At 38.7% G+C, this 18,695-nt stretch overlaps 1 protein-coding gene across 4 annotated transcripts in view; it reads left to right on the top strand.

The window, feature by feature from the left end:
• Positions 1–788: 788 nt before the first annotated feature.
• Positions 789–18,695, top strand: part of RC3H2 (ring finger and CCCH-type domains 2) — a 73,097-nt gene continuing 55,190 nt past the window's right edge. For 2 of the 4 annotated variants that reach the window (XM_053563173.1, XM_053563164.1), the window contains exons 1-4: positions 821–1,014; positions 9,579–9,876; positions 12,603–12,720; positions 16,369–16,602. In XM_053563173.1, coding sequence (XP_053419148.1) covers positions 9,646–9,876; positions 12,603–12,720; positions 16,369–16,602 — 583 coding nt within the window. In that variant the 5' untranslated portion in view covers positions 821–1,014; positions 9,579–9,645. Of the gene's footprint in view, positions 1,015–7,919; positions 7,994–9,578; positions 9,877–12,602; positions 12,721–16,368; positions 16,603–18,695 lie in introns of all 4 variants that reach the window. The other 2 variants (XM_053563156.1, XM_053563148.1) reach the window with 2 other exon arrangements.

The following is an 18,695-nucleotide window of genomic DNA, read 5'->3' on the forward strand; positions in this document are numbered from 1 at the left end:
GTCCTTGTTGTTTAGCAGGCCTGGGCCGGGTTCGAACACACTAGCCCCAGTATATGTGGCGGCGCCCTAACCACTGAGCTATGGGCACCAAACCTAAAATATTAACTATCAAATAGCACAGGACCCACCACAAACAAAGTATTTCATAAATGTTAATTTTTTCTATCCCTATTTATCGTACGTTTTTTCATATATAAAAACAATAATTTCTACCTTACAGTTTGCTGTGAAAAATCTTTCAACAAATATTTGTTATGACAAAATTGTGCTTAATTTTAATCTTTGCCATTTACTGAAAAGTTAAAGAGTTTTCTCTTTAATAAAGAGGTATGTGGAAGTGGCTGCCAAATAAATGCTTTCTTTTTTATTTACTTGGTACCTACATGGAGAGATTGAAGAATCTAGTCAGCATGTCAATACAGGAGAGTTAAGTAGAATGTGATTCTACCCAGTGAGTCTCATGCTTTTCACGACGGTAGCGAGACACTGGTTAAAGTCGGTGTCCAGGAAGCTGGCTCAAAATGCAAATAGATGAATGTGCAGGGAATTTCCCATCAATCCTTTAGGCTTGCCTAGTCAGTTTCAAGCACCTCCCACAGCGCTTCAGCATTCCCTCGTCACGTGATAGGGGTAGACTTCGCCGCAAAAGGGAAGCTCATGCGCAGTTCAGGTGGTGAGAACTACAACAGTTCCTTTCTACTTCCCCAACTCCCGGGCTTGCGTAACCTCGCGTGATGTGAGCATTAATTTCTCGCGAGAGCTAAGTCGGGATCCCTCCAGGTCCGCCTCCGTGGTGAAGAGGAGGAGGAGGAGGTGGCGGAGGGAGGAGGAGGAGGAGGCCCCGTCGCGGCCTTTGCCGCCGCCAACGGGGCTGTCCCTGTAGCTCCCGATGGAGTTTGAGGTCGTGAATCCGCCGCCGAGCGCTGCCCCGGCGAGACGAGGCGCCTCCGCCGAGCCGCGCCGTCGCGGGGCTCCCGGGAGTGGCCCTTAGCGACCCCGCCCGGGCCCCCTCAGGTAGGGCGGGGGCGGGGACGATGCGGCTCCGGCCCGAGCCCGGGTGTCTGGTCCCGTCGGTCGGGTGGGAGACCAGTCTGAACCCGGGGCCTGTGTGCTATTGCGGTCGGTGCCTGGAGGGGTTGGGAACCTAGGGCCGCACCTGACGCTCCGACAGAAACCCGGGGCCTCAGGAGGCCCTTCTCTTTGGTAGGGCTTTTTGATGCGGAACGACCGCTCAAATGGCCACCTTCCTTCGACAGGGGCTGAGGGGACGCCTTTGACCCCTAAGGAACCCACACCAGCAAAGGCCAGGTTTCCGTCTGCCTTCCTACATCAGTTAGTAAGAGGGGTTTGGAAGAGGTCCTAGAAACCAAGTTCTCTCCAGCTTTTCAGCTTTCTGTTCTGGGGCTTCCCGAGACCCTAGTTTAGGGATGGTGAAAGCGATCTGAGTGGTAAATAGGGACCCCGGCCAAACAATGCCCTGGATGGAGATGGCCGAACCTGAGTGGTTGCACAGGGGATGTGACTAGGAGCAATGGCATGAAACACAGCCAGGGAATTCTGCGATGGTTTTCTTGTTGCCCTCTTTCATTTTTCCTTCTTGGTGAAGCCTCTTGGAGGAGACTCTTCCACCATCTTAGAAGTATGGTAGAAAGCATCTTTGTTTCTCGGAGAAGCAGCTGTACTTTTTTCTGTCTTTAGCTTTCAGGATGAGAGAAAATGAGGGTAGCTGTCATTTCCGTTCTTCAAATCACAGGGGAAGAATTTAAGATACTGGCAGATACAACCTTCACACCATAATATTCTCAAGTAATCGCTGGCATAAAGCAGATCTAGTTCACTGATTCCAAACCTGTTTTATATTTTGATCAGCACCTAAGTTGAGTTTCCTTCTTTTTAATTTCTAACCCCCCTCATTGTGATTAGAATGACTTTGTATTCCAAATAAAGTGCTTAAGTAATCCTTTCTTCCTTTTTTGTATTAGTCAAACTTTTAAGTTCCAATGGGAACTTTTGATTAACCTGAGAAAGCTAATGTTGTTAACACCAAAGTGATATAATTTCTCTCAAAAGCAAAGAAACAAATGTATTAGTTTGTCGTGCAGCCTTTTTATCCTTAAGCATACAAACTTAGTTAAGTCATTTTGAAGCCTTAAGACTATTCATGGATTCTCCTGTTTTTACCTCTTTTTATCTGTCTAAGAGGCTACATCACTGTCCTAACCTCACATCCCTTTCTCACGTTATTTCCACATTCAGTTCTTGAAGAAATAGAGGCCATTACATCCTGTTAAAGACTATCTTTCAATATTGCCCTTTTTTGTTAATTTGGAGATTCATGTTTTCCAAGATCGAGTTTGGAAAATTGCTAGAGGGACAAAATGTTAAACATATATTCCAGTCATGTTTAGAAAAAGTAGATGTGATAATTCAAACAGGCTCTTGTTCTTTGAATATTTAATTGCAGTTGTGTTCATTAGTGGCTCCTTCGAGTTACTCATCTGTTATTACTGTTGTGTTAACCTGACAATGTAAGAAGACTTATGTCCTTTGTTCATATATTTTCATTGGTTCACATTCTGCTTTTATAATTTACTGTCTCCCAATTTGAAAAAAAGTCAAAAAAAGTTTTTCTTTTGGCAAATCATTTTTTTTTTACAATTAGGATATTATATTCAAAAACTGAACTTCTACATTGTGTGCAAAGCTAAAAACACCAAATAAACTTAGGTCATAATAAGTACTTATTGTTTTGATTGGAGTGTGTTGAAGTTTAACTTTTAGTGATGGAAAAAAGGAAGCATGTAGCTGAAAACTAAAAATAAATTGATGTTTTGTATCAAGTCCATGAGGGTTGTGACTGGGCTTTTCTAATTTTATAAATACTTTAAGTGTCAGTGTGAGTTTCCCTCAATTTCTTGATAAAAGTTAGTTTTGAGTCTTACTTTATAATTTTTTTTTTTTTAGAGACAGAGTCTCACTCTGTCACCCTGGGTGGAGTGTCATGCCTCATAGCGCAAAGCTCAGTTTCTTGGGCTCAAGAGATCCTCTTGCCACAGCCTCCTAGGTAGCTGGGACTACAGGTGGCACAATGCCTGGCTAGTTTTTTCTTTTTTAGTAGAGATGGGCTGGGGGGGTCTCACTCTTGCTCAGGCTGGTCTCAAACTCCTGATCTTAGGCTATGTACCCACTTCAACCAACTTTATAATCTTAAGTACTCCAGAGTTGAATGTTCAGTACTAAGTAATAGCCAACCACATGCGGCAGTTGAGGACTTGAAATGTGAATTACGATGTGCTTACACAGCAGATTTGAAAGACTTAGTACAAAAAATTTTTTTAATATCAGTAGTTTTTATGTAGAGTAAATGTTAAAATGATTAATTGGGTTAAATAAAATATATTTTTTAAATTGATTTTGCCTGTTTTCTTTTTACAATTTTTAGAGACAGAGTCTTTGTCACCCAGACTGGAGTACAGTGACACGATCGTAGCTCACTGCAGGCCAAAATTCCTGGCTTTAAGTGGACCTCCTGCCTCTGCCTCTCAAAGTGCTGGGATTACAGGCCTAAGCCACCTCCCCGGGCCTCTTTCAATCTTTTGTAACAATCACTATCAGAAAATTTAATATTACTCACATTATAATTGCTGAGATTGCATTATATTTCTTTTGGACATTACTGTTCTAGGGCAGCATCTTCCGGGAAATGAATTATCTTAATAAAAGTTGACATAGGAAAACCTGAAACTTTAAGAGTTTTCCTCTTATGATCATGATAATCAAAGGGGTCAGGATTTTGGTAATATACAGTTATCCACTGGCTGTTATTTAATAGAAGTAAGTAAATTTCTACCTCAAAAATAAGTATTTTGGGGGTTTGGTTGGGTGGCTTATGCCTATTGTACTTAGCACTCTGGGAAGCCAAGGTGGGAAGATTGCCTGAGCTCAGGATTTCTAGACCAGCCTAAGTAAGAGTGAGACTCCATCACTACTAAAATCAGAAAAATTAGCTGGCAGTTGTGGTGAGTGTTGTGCCAGGTGCCTGTAGTCCAGTCTACTCAGGAGCCTGAGGTAGGAGGATGGCTTGAACTCAGGAGTTGGAGGTTGTTGTGAACTAAACTGCTGCCAAGGCACTCTGGCCAGGGGCAACGAAGTGAGACTGTCTCCAGAAAAAAGTATTTTTCAAGTCTAGCCATCACTAGAAAAGCAAAACTTTATATTAGCTAAAATAGAAATGTATCCCATTATTGCCCTGTTAGAATGCATTGGGAGTTGTATCTCATACTAATTAAAAAACTGAGTTTAACCTCATAGAGAATTGTTTTTTTTTTTGTTTGTTTGTTTTTTGAAACAGAGTCTCACTATGTTGCCCTTGGTAGAGTGCCATGGCGTCACAACTCACAGCAACCTCAAACTCTTGGGCTTAAGCGATTCTCTTGCCTCAGCCTTCTGAGTAGCTGAGACTACAGGTGCCTACCACAATGCCCGGCCATTTTTTGGTTGCAGTTGTCATTGTTTAGCAGTTCCGGGCTGGGCTCTAGCCCGCACCTTCCGTTTATGTGAGCAGCACCCTACTCACTGAGCTATGGGCACTGAGTCGAGAATTTTTTTTTTTTTTTTTTTTTGAGGCCCACAGCAACCTCAAACTCTGGAGCTCAAGTGATCCTCCTGCCTCAGCCTCCCAAGTAGCTAGAGCTACAGGTGCTCACCACAATGATTTTCTATTTTTAGGAGGAATGCGATCTCCCTCTTGCTCAGGGTGGTCTTGAACTCCTGAGCTCAAGCAGTCCACTTGCTTCAGCTTCCCAAGTGCTGGGATTACAGCTGTGAGCTACTACACCCAACTAACCCCATAGAGAATTTAAGAAGAAAAACTTGAGTCATATTTATGTTATAACTTTGAACAAAGTCACATGTAATAGCAGTCTTTAAAATTGTAAGTTCTTTTTCTTCAATCCTTTTTATATAGGGATGCCGAGTTTTATATAGCTTACATATTGTTTCTGTTTTTTTTTTTGTTTGTTTGTTTCCTTATTTTTTAGGCTAAAACTCAAATTGTACTTATTCTTTAAATATATTTTAAAGCCCAAAACAAATCACTGTATTTTTAAGGTTTCTGACTATTGCAGTCTGTTTCCATAGTTTATATTCCTCACATGGATTAACTGGAATGAAAACAATGATTGTATTAATTAACAGACCTGAGCCCTGTAATGCTTGCATTTTTATAGATAATTGTAAAATAGTACAGATATTTCTTTTTTTGTGTGTGTGGTTTTTTTGGCCAGGGCTGGGTTTGAACCCGCCACCTCTGGCATATAGGACCGGTGCCCTACTCCTTGAGCCACAGGCGCCACCCAAGTACAGATATTTCTAATACATCAGTGAATGAGGTAGAAACATATTCCGGCATTTTAAAATCAGGTGGTATAGTCCTGAACTGTCTGCTTAATGTGGTGGACTAATAAGGGAAAATGAAAGTACTTAGGTTGGTATGAAGTTTGCTTTTAATAAAGCAGTTTGTAATTTGCATCATTAAGAAATGCCCGTTACTGTTCCTGTTTTTTGTGTTAGCACTCATAGCAAGGAATTTACTGCTTAGAAAATTCTTGAGTGAAAATCTGTTTAAGTTCTTACCTTTAATTTAGCATTTCTCACTCTTCTGCTTTATCTTATTATTTTAGGCATCTAGAGTTGTAGGCTTTTTAATCCATTTTATTTCTACTTGAAATGTATTAATAGCAATTCAGACTTAATATAGATTCAACTAAGTTACTATGAAATGTATAAATCTACAAGTTTTACATGTTAATCTATAGTTCTAAGCCCCATGGTTCATTTATATGTTTTTAAGATTAATTTATAAAGACAATAAGATTTTGAGAAATGAATTTCTAGTGGCTCAGTGAGTAGGGCACCAGCCCCATATGCCGAGGGTGGCGGGTTCAAATCCAGCCCTGGCCAAACTGCAACAACAACAACAAAAAAAATAGCCGGGCGTTGTGGCGGGCGCCTGTAGTCCCAGCTGCTCGGGAGGCTGAGGCAAGAGAATCGCGTAAGCCCAAGAGTTAGAGGTTGCTGTGAGCCGTGTGACGCCACGGCACTCTACCCAAGGGTGGTACAGTGAAACTCTGTCTCTACAAAAAAAATAAAAATAAAAAAAAAATAAAATTAATTTATAAAGACAATAAGATACTTATTTTGAGTAATGAATTTCTAGATAAAATTAAAGTGCCTTTTCAAAAAGAATGAAAGTTCAATTTTTTATCACTAATTGAACATTTTAATGGACTATATAATTTTCTTTCATGTTTTTGGTGAAATTTTATTTTAATGTGTCCTTATCTTAAGTAATCTAGAATTTATTGATAATAATACTGAAGAAAAACATTTTTTAAAAATTCAAAACGTTTCTTGTATTTTACCATATGAAAATGTTTAGTGTATGATTTTATAGTAAGAAAGTTAGATTCTGACACATAGCAGGAGGAAAATGTATGTGGCAGAGTTATTGCCAAAATTTTGAGTTTTTCAAGGTATTTAGGTTCTAATAGAAATCAAACTTCTCCGGATTAATTACAATAAAACCTCTAATGTTCTTATACCCCAAAACACTAAAGGCTATTATAACATTAAACTTATTACCCGTATTCTGGAGTAGTTTGAAATGCTTTAAAACAATATAGTAGATAAAAATATGAAAGAATAGCATTTTTTCTGTTTAGTTGAAACTTTCCCTCCCACTAACTTCAAAGCACTTCAGGATGATCTTTGAAAACTAAGGAAAAAGTATTTGTTATTAGTTTCCTAGGACCCAGTGGCCTATAGTGCCCTAACCTGTAGGATTATTGTTACCAAACAGGTGGCCATTATGAAAAAATACATCCAGTGTCCTGTTTTGATACACATTTAATCAGTTCAAGTTATAGGGCTCTCAAAGATTTAAGATAAAATTCATTCTTCAAAGGCTTTTTCTTGTATAATTCTGTAACCTAGAAAACTGAACATTAAAAATGTTAAATAGTTTTAGGAAGTGATATGGATTTACTTGTTTAGTGCTCATTTCTAAAGTTTGGAAGCAAACTAATTGGTGTTTACATTGGTGGCATTAATAAATGTGGTAAGGTCAAGGTAAAAGGTATAAAGTAAATTACAATGTGAAGGGCGCTGCCTGTGGCTCAGTGGGTAGGGCACTGGCCCCATATACCGAGGGCGGCGGGTTCAAACCTGGCCTGGGCCATAACGGCAACAGCAATAACAAAAAAGCTGGGCATTGTGACGGGTGCCTGTAGCCCCAGCTACTCAGGAGTCTGGGGCAAGAGAATCGCCTAAGCCCAGGAGTTGGAGGTTACTGTGAGCTGTGACGCTATAGCATTCTACAGAGGGCGATAAAGCAAGACTCTGTCTCTAAAAAAAAGAAAAAAAAATTACAATGTGAAATTTAGCTAATTCGAGAAAAAGTTTGTATGGGGTACTTTTTTTATAGAAAGCCCTCTGATTTATTTTTACCAAAATTTTTTAAAAATCTTATATTTTGTGGCTATAAAAGCACAATGAAGGTTTTTTTTTTTTTTGTAGAGACAGAGCCTCACTGTACCGCCCTCTGGTAGAGTGCCGTGGCGTCACACGGGAACCTCTAACTCTTGGGCTTACACGATTCTCTTGCCTCAGCCTCCCGAGCAGCTGGGACTACAGGCGCCCACCACAACACCCGGCTATTTTTTTGTTGTTGTTGCAGTTTGGCTGGGGCTGGGTTTGAACCCGCCACCCTCGGCATATGGGGCCTGCGCCCTACTCACTGAGCCACAGGCACCGCCCCACAATGAAGGTTCTTAGTGTGTTAGGAGAATGGGGAATGTTTTCAATTGTATGTATACTTTTCTCTCCAGAATCTACCTCCTTTTTTTTTTTTTTTTTTGCAGTTTTTGGCCAGTGCTGGGCTTGAACCTGCCACCTCCAGCATATGGGGCGGGCACCCTCCTCCTTTGAGCCACAGGTGCCATCCCACCTCCATTTTTAAACATTTACTTTCTGTAGAACTTACGTATTTGGGTTGGTAAGCATTCCTGTGAAAAAAAGTATTAATTGTTTAATTGCCCTAAATTCCTTGATTTCTTGTACACTAGAGAGCTTTTGTCAGACTTACATAAGTTTGAACTCCAAGATAAAGAAAGTTTGTGAAATTTAGAGTATTGACGTTAGTATACAAGGGCTGTCCAGAAACTATCCAGCCATATAATATGGACATTGGTGGCTGGATACTTTCTGGACAGCTTTTGTAGTTTTGGTACTAAATCTTTTATTTAAATTATAGAACCAACATTTTAATCTCAGAAATAAAAGAAATTGGCGAGGTGCTGTAATCCTAGCACTGTGGGAGGCCAAGTTGGGCAGATTGCTTGAGCTCAAGAGTTCAAGACCAGCCTGAGCAAGAGTGAGACCCCATCTTCACTAAAGATAGAAAACATAGTTGTGAGGCTCGGCGCCTGTAGCTCAGGAGCTAGGGTGCCAGCCACATACACCGGAGCTTGTGGGTTTGAACCCAGCCAAGGGCTGCCAAACAACAGTGACAACCAGAACCAAAAAATAGCTGGGCATTGTGGCGGGCCCCTGTAGTCCCAACTACTTGGGAGGCTGAGGCAAAGAATCGCTTAAGCACTCAACCGAGGGCAACATAGTGAGACTGTCTCGAAAAAGAAAAAGTAGTCATATTATGATAGATGCCCGTAGTTGCAGATACTTGGAAGTCTCAGACAAGATGACACCATGGCACTTTACTGGGGGTGACAAAAGTGAAACTCTATCTCAAAAATAAAAAAAGAAAGAAAAAAATTCTCTCATAATTTTTCTATGTGCTTTTTCAGTTTTTAATTATATGTTTATATAAAATTTATATTTTATTCTTCCATATCTTCCTCATTAGACCAGGCAGTGTTTGGTTACATATATCAATCACTAAATGTTACAGTTTTGTCAAAAGTATTGTAGTGAACTACTGCAAGATTTTTAAGACTATTTATTTTGCTTCAGTACCATATTTTGTGGTCAGCATTATCCTTTCATTTATGGACAAACAGCTCTGTCCTCATATCTTGCTCCTGCTCAGGCTAGTCTCAAATTCCTGGCCTCAAGCAATTCTCTCACCTTGGCCTTCCAGAGTGGTAGGCATGAGCCATCCCACCCAGCCTGGGGAAACGCTTTTTTAAAAAACAGCAAAAAACCCCCCCAGAATCCAAAATAATTTGTGTTCCTAAAAATGGAATGTGGAAAGTTAATCTGCTCATTTAATATCATCATTAACAAAATACAAAAAGCTTTAATGATGGATATATGAACAATCAGTGTAAATACAGTTCAGTTAAAATGAATGCTTTTAGTTTAGGGTGTTTCCTTTTTGTTTCCACCCAAAATTGCAAAAATTTAATTAAATCAGAAAATAGACTTTAAAAAAGACATCTAAAACATATAAAATTATTAATAAATGTTTTAAGTTCTAAAGCTATGATGAGTGACTTTAGCAGTTAATTCTTGAAAGGTAGAGGATGATTACGTGGTTCATTCTTACTTTTGTCCATTTTCAGCTTACGAAACACTACACAGCAAAATAATGATCTGCTAGACTGCTAACCCGAGCATCCAGCTTCCACAATGCCTGTGCAGGCAGCTCAATGGACAGAATTTCTGTCCTGTCCAATCTGCTATAATGAATTTGATGAGAATGTGCACAAACCCATCAGTTTAGGTTGTTCACATACTGTTTGCAAGACCTGCTTGAATAAACTTCACAGAAAAGCTTGTCCTTTTGACCAGACTGCTATCAACACAGACATTGATGTGCTTCCTGTCAACTTTGCACTCCTCCAGTTAGTTGGAGCCCAGGTAAGCTTTCAAGATTTTACTGATTAAAAATAAAATAAAGATTGTACTAATTTGGCATATGTAATAATTATCAAACTTAGTTCATTGTGGGGTACAAAGCAAGTTTAGTGATTGTTGAAACATAAGAAATAAATATCAATGTACCTGATTTTCATAATTGTATTCTGCAGAATATTTTCTTTAAATAATGTCAGAAATCCTTTTACAAAGCCATAAATTACATTATAGTTATATATTTTCTTCTTAAAGTCTATGGTCAAAATTTATGTATGTAAGTGATTTTGGAGAAGAAATAATTTTTTTGTAAGCATACATAAATATTCATTAGATTATATGAAAAGAAATGTAATCAAGGCTTTGGCCAGAAATAGGAGTTTTTTGTTCCATTTTTTTAACTTACTTGACTTTTAGGATAATAATGTGAATGAAAAAAATAGGTCTGGTTAGGGATATGGATGTGGAAAGTCAGTTACTGGAGTGTTAGTAATAAATTCTGCACAGTTTCTTAAGCACATGTGCTACAGAATGAGTACTCCACATTTATAGTCTTTTTGTTGAATCAGAGCAAGACTTAGTTGATAATAACTTTAATTTAATGGGGGTCTATTCTGTGTTAGGTATGACACTTAAATATTCAACAACTATTATTACTAATTCTTACCTTAGCTCTTCAGGTAGTTATTATCCCCATTTTACAGGTGAGGAAGAAGATGAAATTCTGTACATCATGCACTACATATTAAAGCAAGAAAGTAAGGACTTTTCTGATTTATTAGAACATTTCAATGAATTAAAATACTCCATTCCCTTAGTATCTTGATATTTGAAGTTCTTTTAAAGTGCAAAATCTGTTTTCAGTGTTTATGATCAAGTTACACACTATTAAATAGATGTGCATCTATAATCAATTGATGACAAACTTACCTTAATGGAGTGTAAAATACTGTTGCCTCTTGCAAACAATGGAATTTTAGTGTCAGTAAAATACCATAGACTTTGTGATAATGCTAGCTACCATTTATTTAGCATCTGGTATAGACAGCTATTGTATTAATATTATTTATAAAATGTTACCTTAATTCATGTTTAAAATAGCCTACGGCTCTGTACTATGTGTCTTCTATTACATCTTCAACTTAAGCTACTACTATTCCTTACTCTGCTTAAGCTACATTGGCCTTTTAGGCAGTTCTCAAATACGCTAAGTATATTGCCACCTGAGGGCTTTTGTAGTAACTGTTTTGCCTAGAATGTTTATTTCTTCTCCTCTTTCAAGTCTTTATTGAAGTGTCACAGTTCTCAAGGAAGAAGTGTCACAGTTCTCTCCTGACCACCCCAGTTAAAATTATAACACTTCTTCAGTATTCCCAGTTATCCTTAACCTTTGCTATATAATTTTTTCTGATTTCCTTCCTACACACTATGTGTTTATTTTTGAATTTATTGGCTGCCTTTTCTCCTTTTCACTAGAACTTGAACCCCCTAAAGGCTAGAAATTTTGCCTGTTTTCCCTGATAGATCTCTAGTGCTTAGAACTGTGGTTGGCACATGGTAAGCTCTCTATACAAATAAATATTTGTTGAATTATATTGAACATTTACAATGGCACTGTGAAATACAGGTTTTCATTCTCGTTTTGCAGATATGTAAATTATGACTTGGTACAATTAAATAATTAACTAAAAATCACTCATAGAATTGACAGCTACTTTTTTTTTTGCGACAGAGTCACTATGTCACTGGTAGAGTTCTGTGCCATCACAGCTCACAGCAACCTCAAATGCTTGGGCTTAAGCGATTCTCTTACCTCAGCCTCCCAAGTAGCTGGGACTACAGGCACTCATCACAATGCCTATAGCTATTTTTTGGTTGTAGTTATAGTTGTTTAGCAGGCCTGGGCCAGGTTTGAACCTCAGTGTATGTGGCTGGCACCCTACTCACTGAGCTATGGATACCAAGCCTCTTTTTTTTCTTGATACAGAGTCTCAAGTTGTTGCCCTGGGTAAAATGCTGTGGTGTCATAGCTCACAGCAACCTCCAACTCTTGGGCTCTTGCCTCAGTTATTTTTCTTTTTTAGTAGAGACAGGGTCTCTTTGCTCAGGCTGGTTTCGAACCCATGAGCTCAAGCTATCCACCCTCTTCAGCCTCCCAGAGTGGTAGGATTATAGGTGGAAGCCACCGTGTCCGGCCACACCTACAGTTTTTACCCAGGTTTTGACCTTTGATTGAGAATACTGTTCCATGCTGTTTATATTAAGTATTAGAAATAATATAGGAAAAAGGTGCTGAGTGCTATGCTAGAAGTGCTAAATCTCTGCCTTTTTCCCCTCTACTTTTTTTATTTTAATATTCTTTCAGACTTATAAAAAGGGTGCAAAAAATAGTACATAGAGGACCTGTTAAACTTTACACAGCTTCTCCTAATGTTAACATCTTTTATATTATAGCACGTTTATCAACCTTAAGAAATTAACATTGATATAGTACTGTTAACTCCCTGCTGCTTTTATTCTGTCATTAATCTACTCAGACCCTGCTATTAAGTACGATACCCTTGGTGTTTGGAAGGCACTTTGGCTGGCTGTTTGGCTTTAATTTTACTTCAATGCCTTTGATGTATTATCTCTGTTGTATAATTTTATATTCGCCAAGATTATTATCAAGTATATAAATAATAGCTGCATAAGCTAGATGAATGTATTTCTGCTATTTTTCTTTTTTCTAGGTACCAGATCATCAGTCAATAAAGTTAAGTAATTTAGGTGAGAATAAACACTATGAAGTTGCAAAGAAATGTGTTGAAGATTTGGCACTCTACTTAAAGCCACTAAGTGGAGGTAAAGGTAAGGTCATAAAACACATTTTTACTGTTGAGAGGGACTTGGTAATACACTTACTTTGAAAGACTTGATGGAGATACCCTGTTAAATAACTTAAATTTTGGAACATGTGTTTGCTTGAGACGTATTGAAAAACATACAGATTAAGAACATTAAATTGTACTATTTTCTGCAAATAATATTGTTACTAATTTAAGTATTCATCATACCTACGGCATATTGTAGTTTATGCAGTATTTGAATTCATTGATCAAACTGATAGAATCATAGCAGAATATTAGTTTTGATAAGTCCTATTAAGACAGTTTTATATATTTGTTCATCATTCTTTAAACTTTATTAAGCACTCAATAGTGGTTAAGGTCACTGCCTTCATGGAGTTCATGGTCTGTTGGAGGAGATGGATGTATAAGTGTATAAATTATTTTAAGTACTGGGACAAATGTGGAATTTTATTTTATCACTGCATACCCAGCAATGCAGTATAAAGATAATAGCCCATCATAGGTATAATATACAATTGCTGAATGAATGAATCAGTTGAGTATTTATTTTGAATTGGCTTTATGCTTTGCACTGTTTGGTATTTTTATTTTGGACATAGTGATTTTCTTGATAAACATGTCTATTGCATGCATTAATTAATTAATTTACTGAACAGATATCTCATAAGCATGGACTAACTACCAGGCACTATTCTGGTGCTTGGGATACCTGTACACTAATAAACTAAGTGGATACCTACCCTCATGGTAATTATGTTTTACAAAAGGAAAAACTATAATAAGCTGTAATTATAATAAAAAAGCAAATTATATAATGTGTTATAAGTGATGAGTGCTGTGAAAAGAAAACAGAATATAGTTAATGGGATTAGAGATGTCAGGGTGAGAGGAGAAGAGCTGATTACACATTTTTTAAAGGATAGGCGAAGGCCTCATAAAGAATGTGGCTTTTGGGCTTGGCGCCTGTAGCACAGTGGTCATAGCGCCAGCCATATACACTGAGGCAAACTCAGCCCGGGCCAGCTAAACAACAATGACAACTGCAATATAAAAAATAGCTGGGCATTGTGGTGGCACCTGTAGTCCTAGCTACTTGGGAGGCTGAGGCAAGAGCCCAAGAGTTTGAGGTTGCTGTGAGCTGTGATGCTACGGCGCTCTACTGAGGGCGACAGAGTGAGACACTGTCTCAAAAAAAAAAAAAAAAAAAAAGTGGATTTTGAATTTGAAATGAGGTGAAGGAGATGAGGAAAGTAATCATGTAGATTCTGGAAAAAGAATGTTTCATGTAAAAGGAATATCTAGTGCAAAGTATCAAAGGTATGCTTAGTATCTTCAAGGAAAGCAAGGGGAAAGTGTGCTGGAGGGCAGAATGAGATGAGATGAGATGAAATGGTAAGGCCATGGGATAGACACACTTATAGACCATTTTAAAGACTTAAGCACTTACTCTGAGTGAAATTGGGAAGGTTTGTTTTTTATTTTTTTTTTTGAGACAGAGCCTCAAGCTGCCCTGGGTAGAGTGCCGTGGTATCACAGGAACCAACCTTCAACTCCTGGGCTCAAATGATTCTCCTGCCTCTGCCTCCCAAGTAGCTGGGACTACAGGCGCCTGCCACAACATAAAGCTGTTTTGTGGTTGCAGCCGTCGTTGTTTGGCGGGCCCAGGCTGGATTCGAACCCGCCAGCTCAGGTGTATATGGCTGGTGCCTTAGCCACTTGAGCCACAGGCATCAAGCTGAAATTGGGAAGGTTTTGAACAGAGGAGTAAATCCATCAAATTAACATTAAAAAGATCACTCTGGCTGCTTTGTTGAGAATTCAGTGTAGAAGGGCAAGGGTAGAAGAAGCAGGGTGTTGGCTGTTGGGGCAGTGTTAGTAGCAGTGGAGGTGATGAGAGGTGGTTAATCTGGACATATTTCGAAGGTAGGGCCAAGAGTATTTCCTAAATTAATGGATGTAGGTTATGAGAGAAAGCAGAGGCAGGTATGAATCCTAGGTTTTTTTGTTTTTTTTGTAGAGACAGAGTCTCACTTTACCGCCCTCGGTAGAGTGCCATGGCGTCACACGGCTCACAGCGACCTCCAGCTCTTGGGCTTACATGATTCTCTTGCCCCAGCCTCCCGAGCAGCTGGGACTACAGGCGCCCGCCACAACGCCCGGCTATTTTTTTGTTGCAATTTGGCCGGGGCTGGGTTTGAACCCACCACCCTCGGTATGTGGGGCTGGCGCCCCACTCACTGAGCCACAGGTGCCGCCCCTAATCCTAGGTTTTTTAGACTGAATACCTGGAAAGCGGGGTTACCATCAACTTAGGGATACTCCAGGGAGATCAGGTTTAGGTAGGAAAATCTAGCTCAATTTTGGTAAAGGTGGGGTGTCTGATATTTTCTTGGGTTCAGACCAGTGGATATATGAGTTTTATGTTAAGGAATGAGGTCTAGGAATTGTAACTTTTGAGAATCATTGGCATAGAGATGGTATTTAAAGCAATACAACTGGATAAGATTACCCAAGTAGTGAGTGCAGATAGGGAAGAGAAAAAATCTGGGTTCTGGGGCCCTTTTAACATTAAGAGATCAGGGGAAAAAGATGAAATTAGCAGAGAAGATTGAAGGAAAAGGAGACACAAGGAAGAAAACCAAGTTGTTCTTGGTTTACTTGAAATAAAGTATTCAAAAGAGTAAGGAATAATCTGTTGAACATTGTTGGAAGATCCAATAAAGGTTCCAGTAGGAAACAGATTTGATTTAGCAAAGTAGTGGTAATTTTTGTCTTGACAAGAACTGTTTTATTGAAATAATAGAGTGAAAAACTTGATTGGAGTGGGTTTTAGAGACCATAGTAAGGTTCTACTAAGGAATATAGTGAGCATAACAGTTATGGTCATGGCCTACTGGTTAAGACAGTAGACTAGTAAATAGTATATACAGAACCAGAGATTTGGCTACAAAAGGGAGGGAAAAAATGGAGCAGAGCTGGGAGGGGAAGATGGGTCGATGAAAAAATTTAATTTAGCAAAAGGGACTTTACCTAACAATTGCAATCAGTGTAACCTGGCTTGTTGTACCCTCAATGAATCCCCAACAATAAAAAAAAAAAATTTAATTTATTTTTAAGATAGATAAAATAACAGCGTACTTGTTTTTATTGTATACTGATGAAAAAAATCAAATAGAAAGGGAAAAACTAATGATATGGGAGAGGGAAGAGTTGCCGGAGCAATGTTCTTAAATAAATACAAAGGAGTGGGATCCTAGAGTTTATATATTAAGCAGTGTTCTGAATGTCTCATGTACATTAAAAAATATTAGGGTCATTACTAATCATTACTTTTATGTTAAATGTTTCATTCAGTCATCTTTACATTGTTTTAGTAAAGATGGAGAGCAGACTGAATAAATCCAAGATGTTGTCTTTGGACAAATATAATCCAAAGAATAGGATACCTAAATAAAATCTGAAGTAACCAAAAATTAGACTGTAAATTACTAAACGATAATAAACACCAGAATAGTCATTGTTAGAAAGATATGTGTATGTGTGTTTTTATTTATGTATGTTACAAAATAGTTAAATATAGATAATGAAAACTGACATCTTTTTTATTGAAAAATCTTTAGTTCTCTTTGTTTCTCTTTTCCTAAAGGTGTAGCTAGTTTGAACCAGAGTGCACTGAGCCGTCCAATGCAAAGGAAACTGGTGACGCTTGTAAACTGTCAACTAGTGGAGGAAGAAGGTCGTGTAAGAGCCATGCGAGCAGCCCGTTCACTTGGAGAAAGAACTGTAACAGAACTGATATTACAGCACCAGAACCCTCAGCAATTGTCCGCCAATCTATGGGCTGCTGTCAGGGCTCGAGGATGCCAGTTTCTAGGGCCAGGTAAGACAGTTCACTATGTTACTTATGGGCTGTCAGAGCTAGAGGATGCCAATTTCTGGAGCAAGGTAAGAATCCTGAGATACAACCCATCTTTATTTATACAAACAAATTTTCATATAATCATAACATTTTTGTAATCATAATCTACATGAAAGATAGCACTTTGGTGTTTTAGAACAGATTTCTCATTTTATCTTCAAATGTGGAGTTAAGTATTATAGCTACACTTTCACAAATTAGAAAACTGTAATCCTAGCACTCTGGGAGGCCGAGGCAGGTGGATTGACCTGAAGAGTTCAAGAGTAGCCTGAGCAAAAATGAGACCCGCTTTAAAAAATAGAAAAACTGAGGCAAGAGGATCACTTGAACCCAAGAGTTGGAGATTGCTGTGAGCTATGAGGCCACTGCACTACCCAGGGTGACAGCTTGAGACTGTCAAAAAAAAAAAAGCTGATTGTGGGGCACAGTGGCTCACTCCTCCTAGCACTCTGGAGGCCAAGGCTGGTGGATTGCTTGAGCTCAGAAGTTCGAGACCAGCCTGAGCAAGAGCAAGATCCTGTCTCTACTAAAAAGAGAAAAACTAGCCAGTCTTGCCTGTAGTCCTAGCTACTCAGGAGGCTGAGTTAAAAGGATTGCTCAAGCCTATGAGTTTGAGCTTGCTGTGAGCTATGACTCCACAGCACTCTACCCAAGGCAACAAAGTGAGACTGTCTCAAAAAAAAAGGAAACTGAGTTAGAAAGAGGCCTACAATTGAATAGGTAATAAGTAAAAAACAGGTAAGTCTTTTTATTTTCAATCTGAAAAATCAGTCTAAAATTATTATTTTTAAACTCATTAAAAATTTAAAACCACTAGGATATAATTATTTATGGTTAATGCTATCTATTTTGTGTTTTAAAAATTCTTTCCCTATACCAACGTTATGGAAATACTCTCCTATGTTTTCTCCTAAAAGTATTATTGTGGCTGGGGGCATTAGCTCACACTTGTAATCCTAGCACTCTGGGAGGCTGAGGCGAGTGGATTGCTTGAGCATGAGTTCAAGACCAGCCTGAGTAAAAGCAAGACCCTGTCTCTGCGAATAATAGAAAAACTGACGCAAGAGGATCACTTGAGCTCAAGTTTGAGGTTGCTGTGAGCTATGACACCATGGCATTCTACCAACAACACCTTGAGACTCTGTCTCAAAAAAAAAAAAAAAAAAAGTATTATCGTTTTATTATGGTTTAGAGTGTATGGTCCAGGTAGAATTAATTAATTAATTTTATTTCAGGTTGATGTGAGGGTACAAACAACCAGGTCACAGTATTTGAATTTGTTAGGTAAAGTCCCTCCTTGTGTTCTCCACCCAAGGAATTTATTTTTGTGAAGGCAACTTTTTTTTCCCCTGCAAAGTGTTTTTTATTTTTTTCCTTAATTCTTTTTTAAATTACTTGGGATTCATTGAGGGTACAAAGAATGAGGTTACACTGATTATATTTGTTAGATAAAGTCCCTCTTTTTTTTGTAGACAGTCTTAGTATGTCACCCTCAGTAAAGTGCAGTGACATCACAGCTCACAGCAACCTCAAACTCTTGGTCTTAAGCCATTCTCTTGCCTCAGCCTCCCAAGTAGCTGGGACTATAGGCCCCCGGCACAATTCCCAGCTATTTTTTTGGTTGCAGTTGTCATTGTTTAGTAGGGCAGGGCTCAAACCCACAGTGCATGTGCCCGGCAGCACCATAACCACTGTGCTATAGGATCTAAGCCAATAAAGTCCCTCTTATAATTGTGTCCTGCCCCCAATAGCTGTGCCATATACTATGATACCCCCCATCCTCTCCTTCCTCCCCTCTCCCCACTTCTCATTCCCCTGCACCCCCATGTATTATGTCATCTACTGCCTTCATATTAGAATAGAGTATGTTGCATTTTTGCTTCTATATTCTTGAGATGCTTTACTAAGAAGAATGTATTCCACCTCCATCTTGGTTAATAAAAAAGATGTAAAGTCACCATCTTTTTTAGCGACTGAATAGTATTCCATGGTATACATATACAACAGCTTATTAATCCATTCCTGGGTTGGTGGGCATTTAGGCTGTTTCCACA

The sequence above is a fragment of the Nycticebus coucang genome, chromosome 2, assembly GCF_027406575.1.
Source record: "Nycticebus coucang isolate mNycCou1 chromosome 2, mNycCou1.pri, whole genome shotgun sequence".
Taxonomy (NCBI): Eukaryota; Metazoa; Chordata; class Mammalia; order Primates; family Lorisidae; genus Nycticebus; species Nycticebus coucang.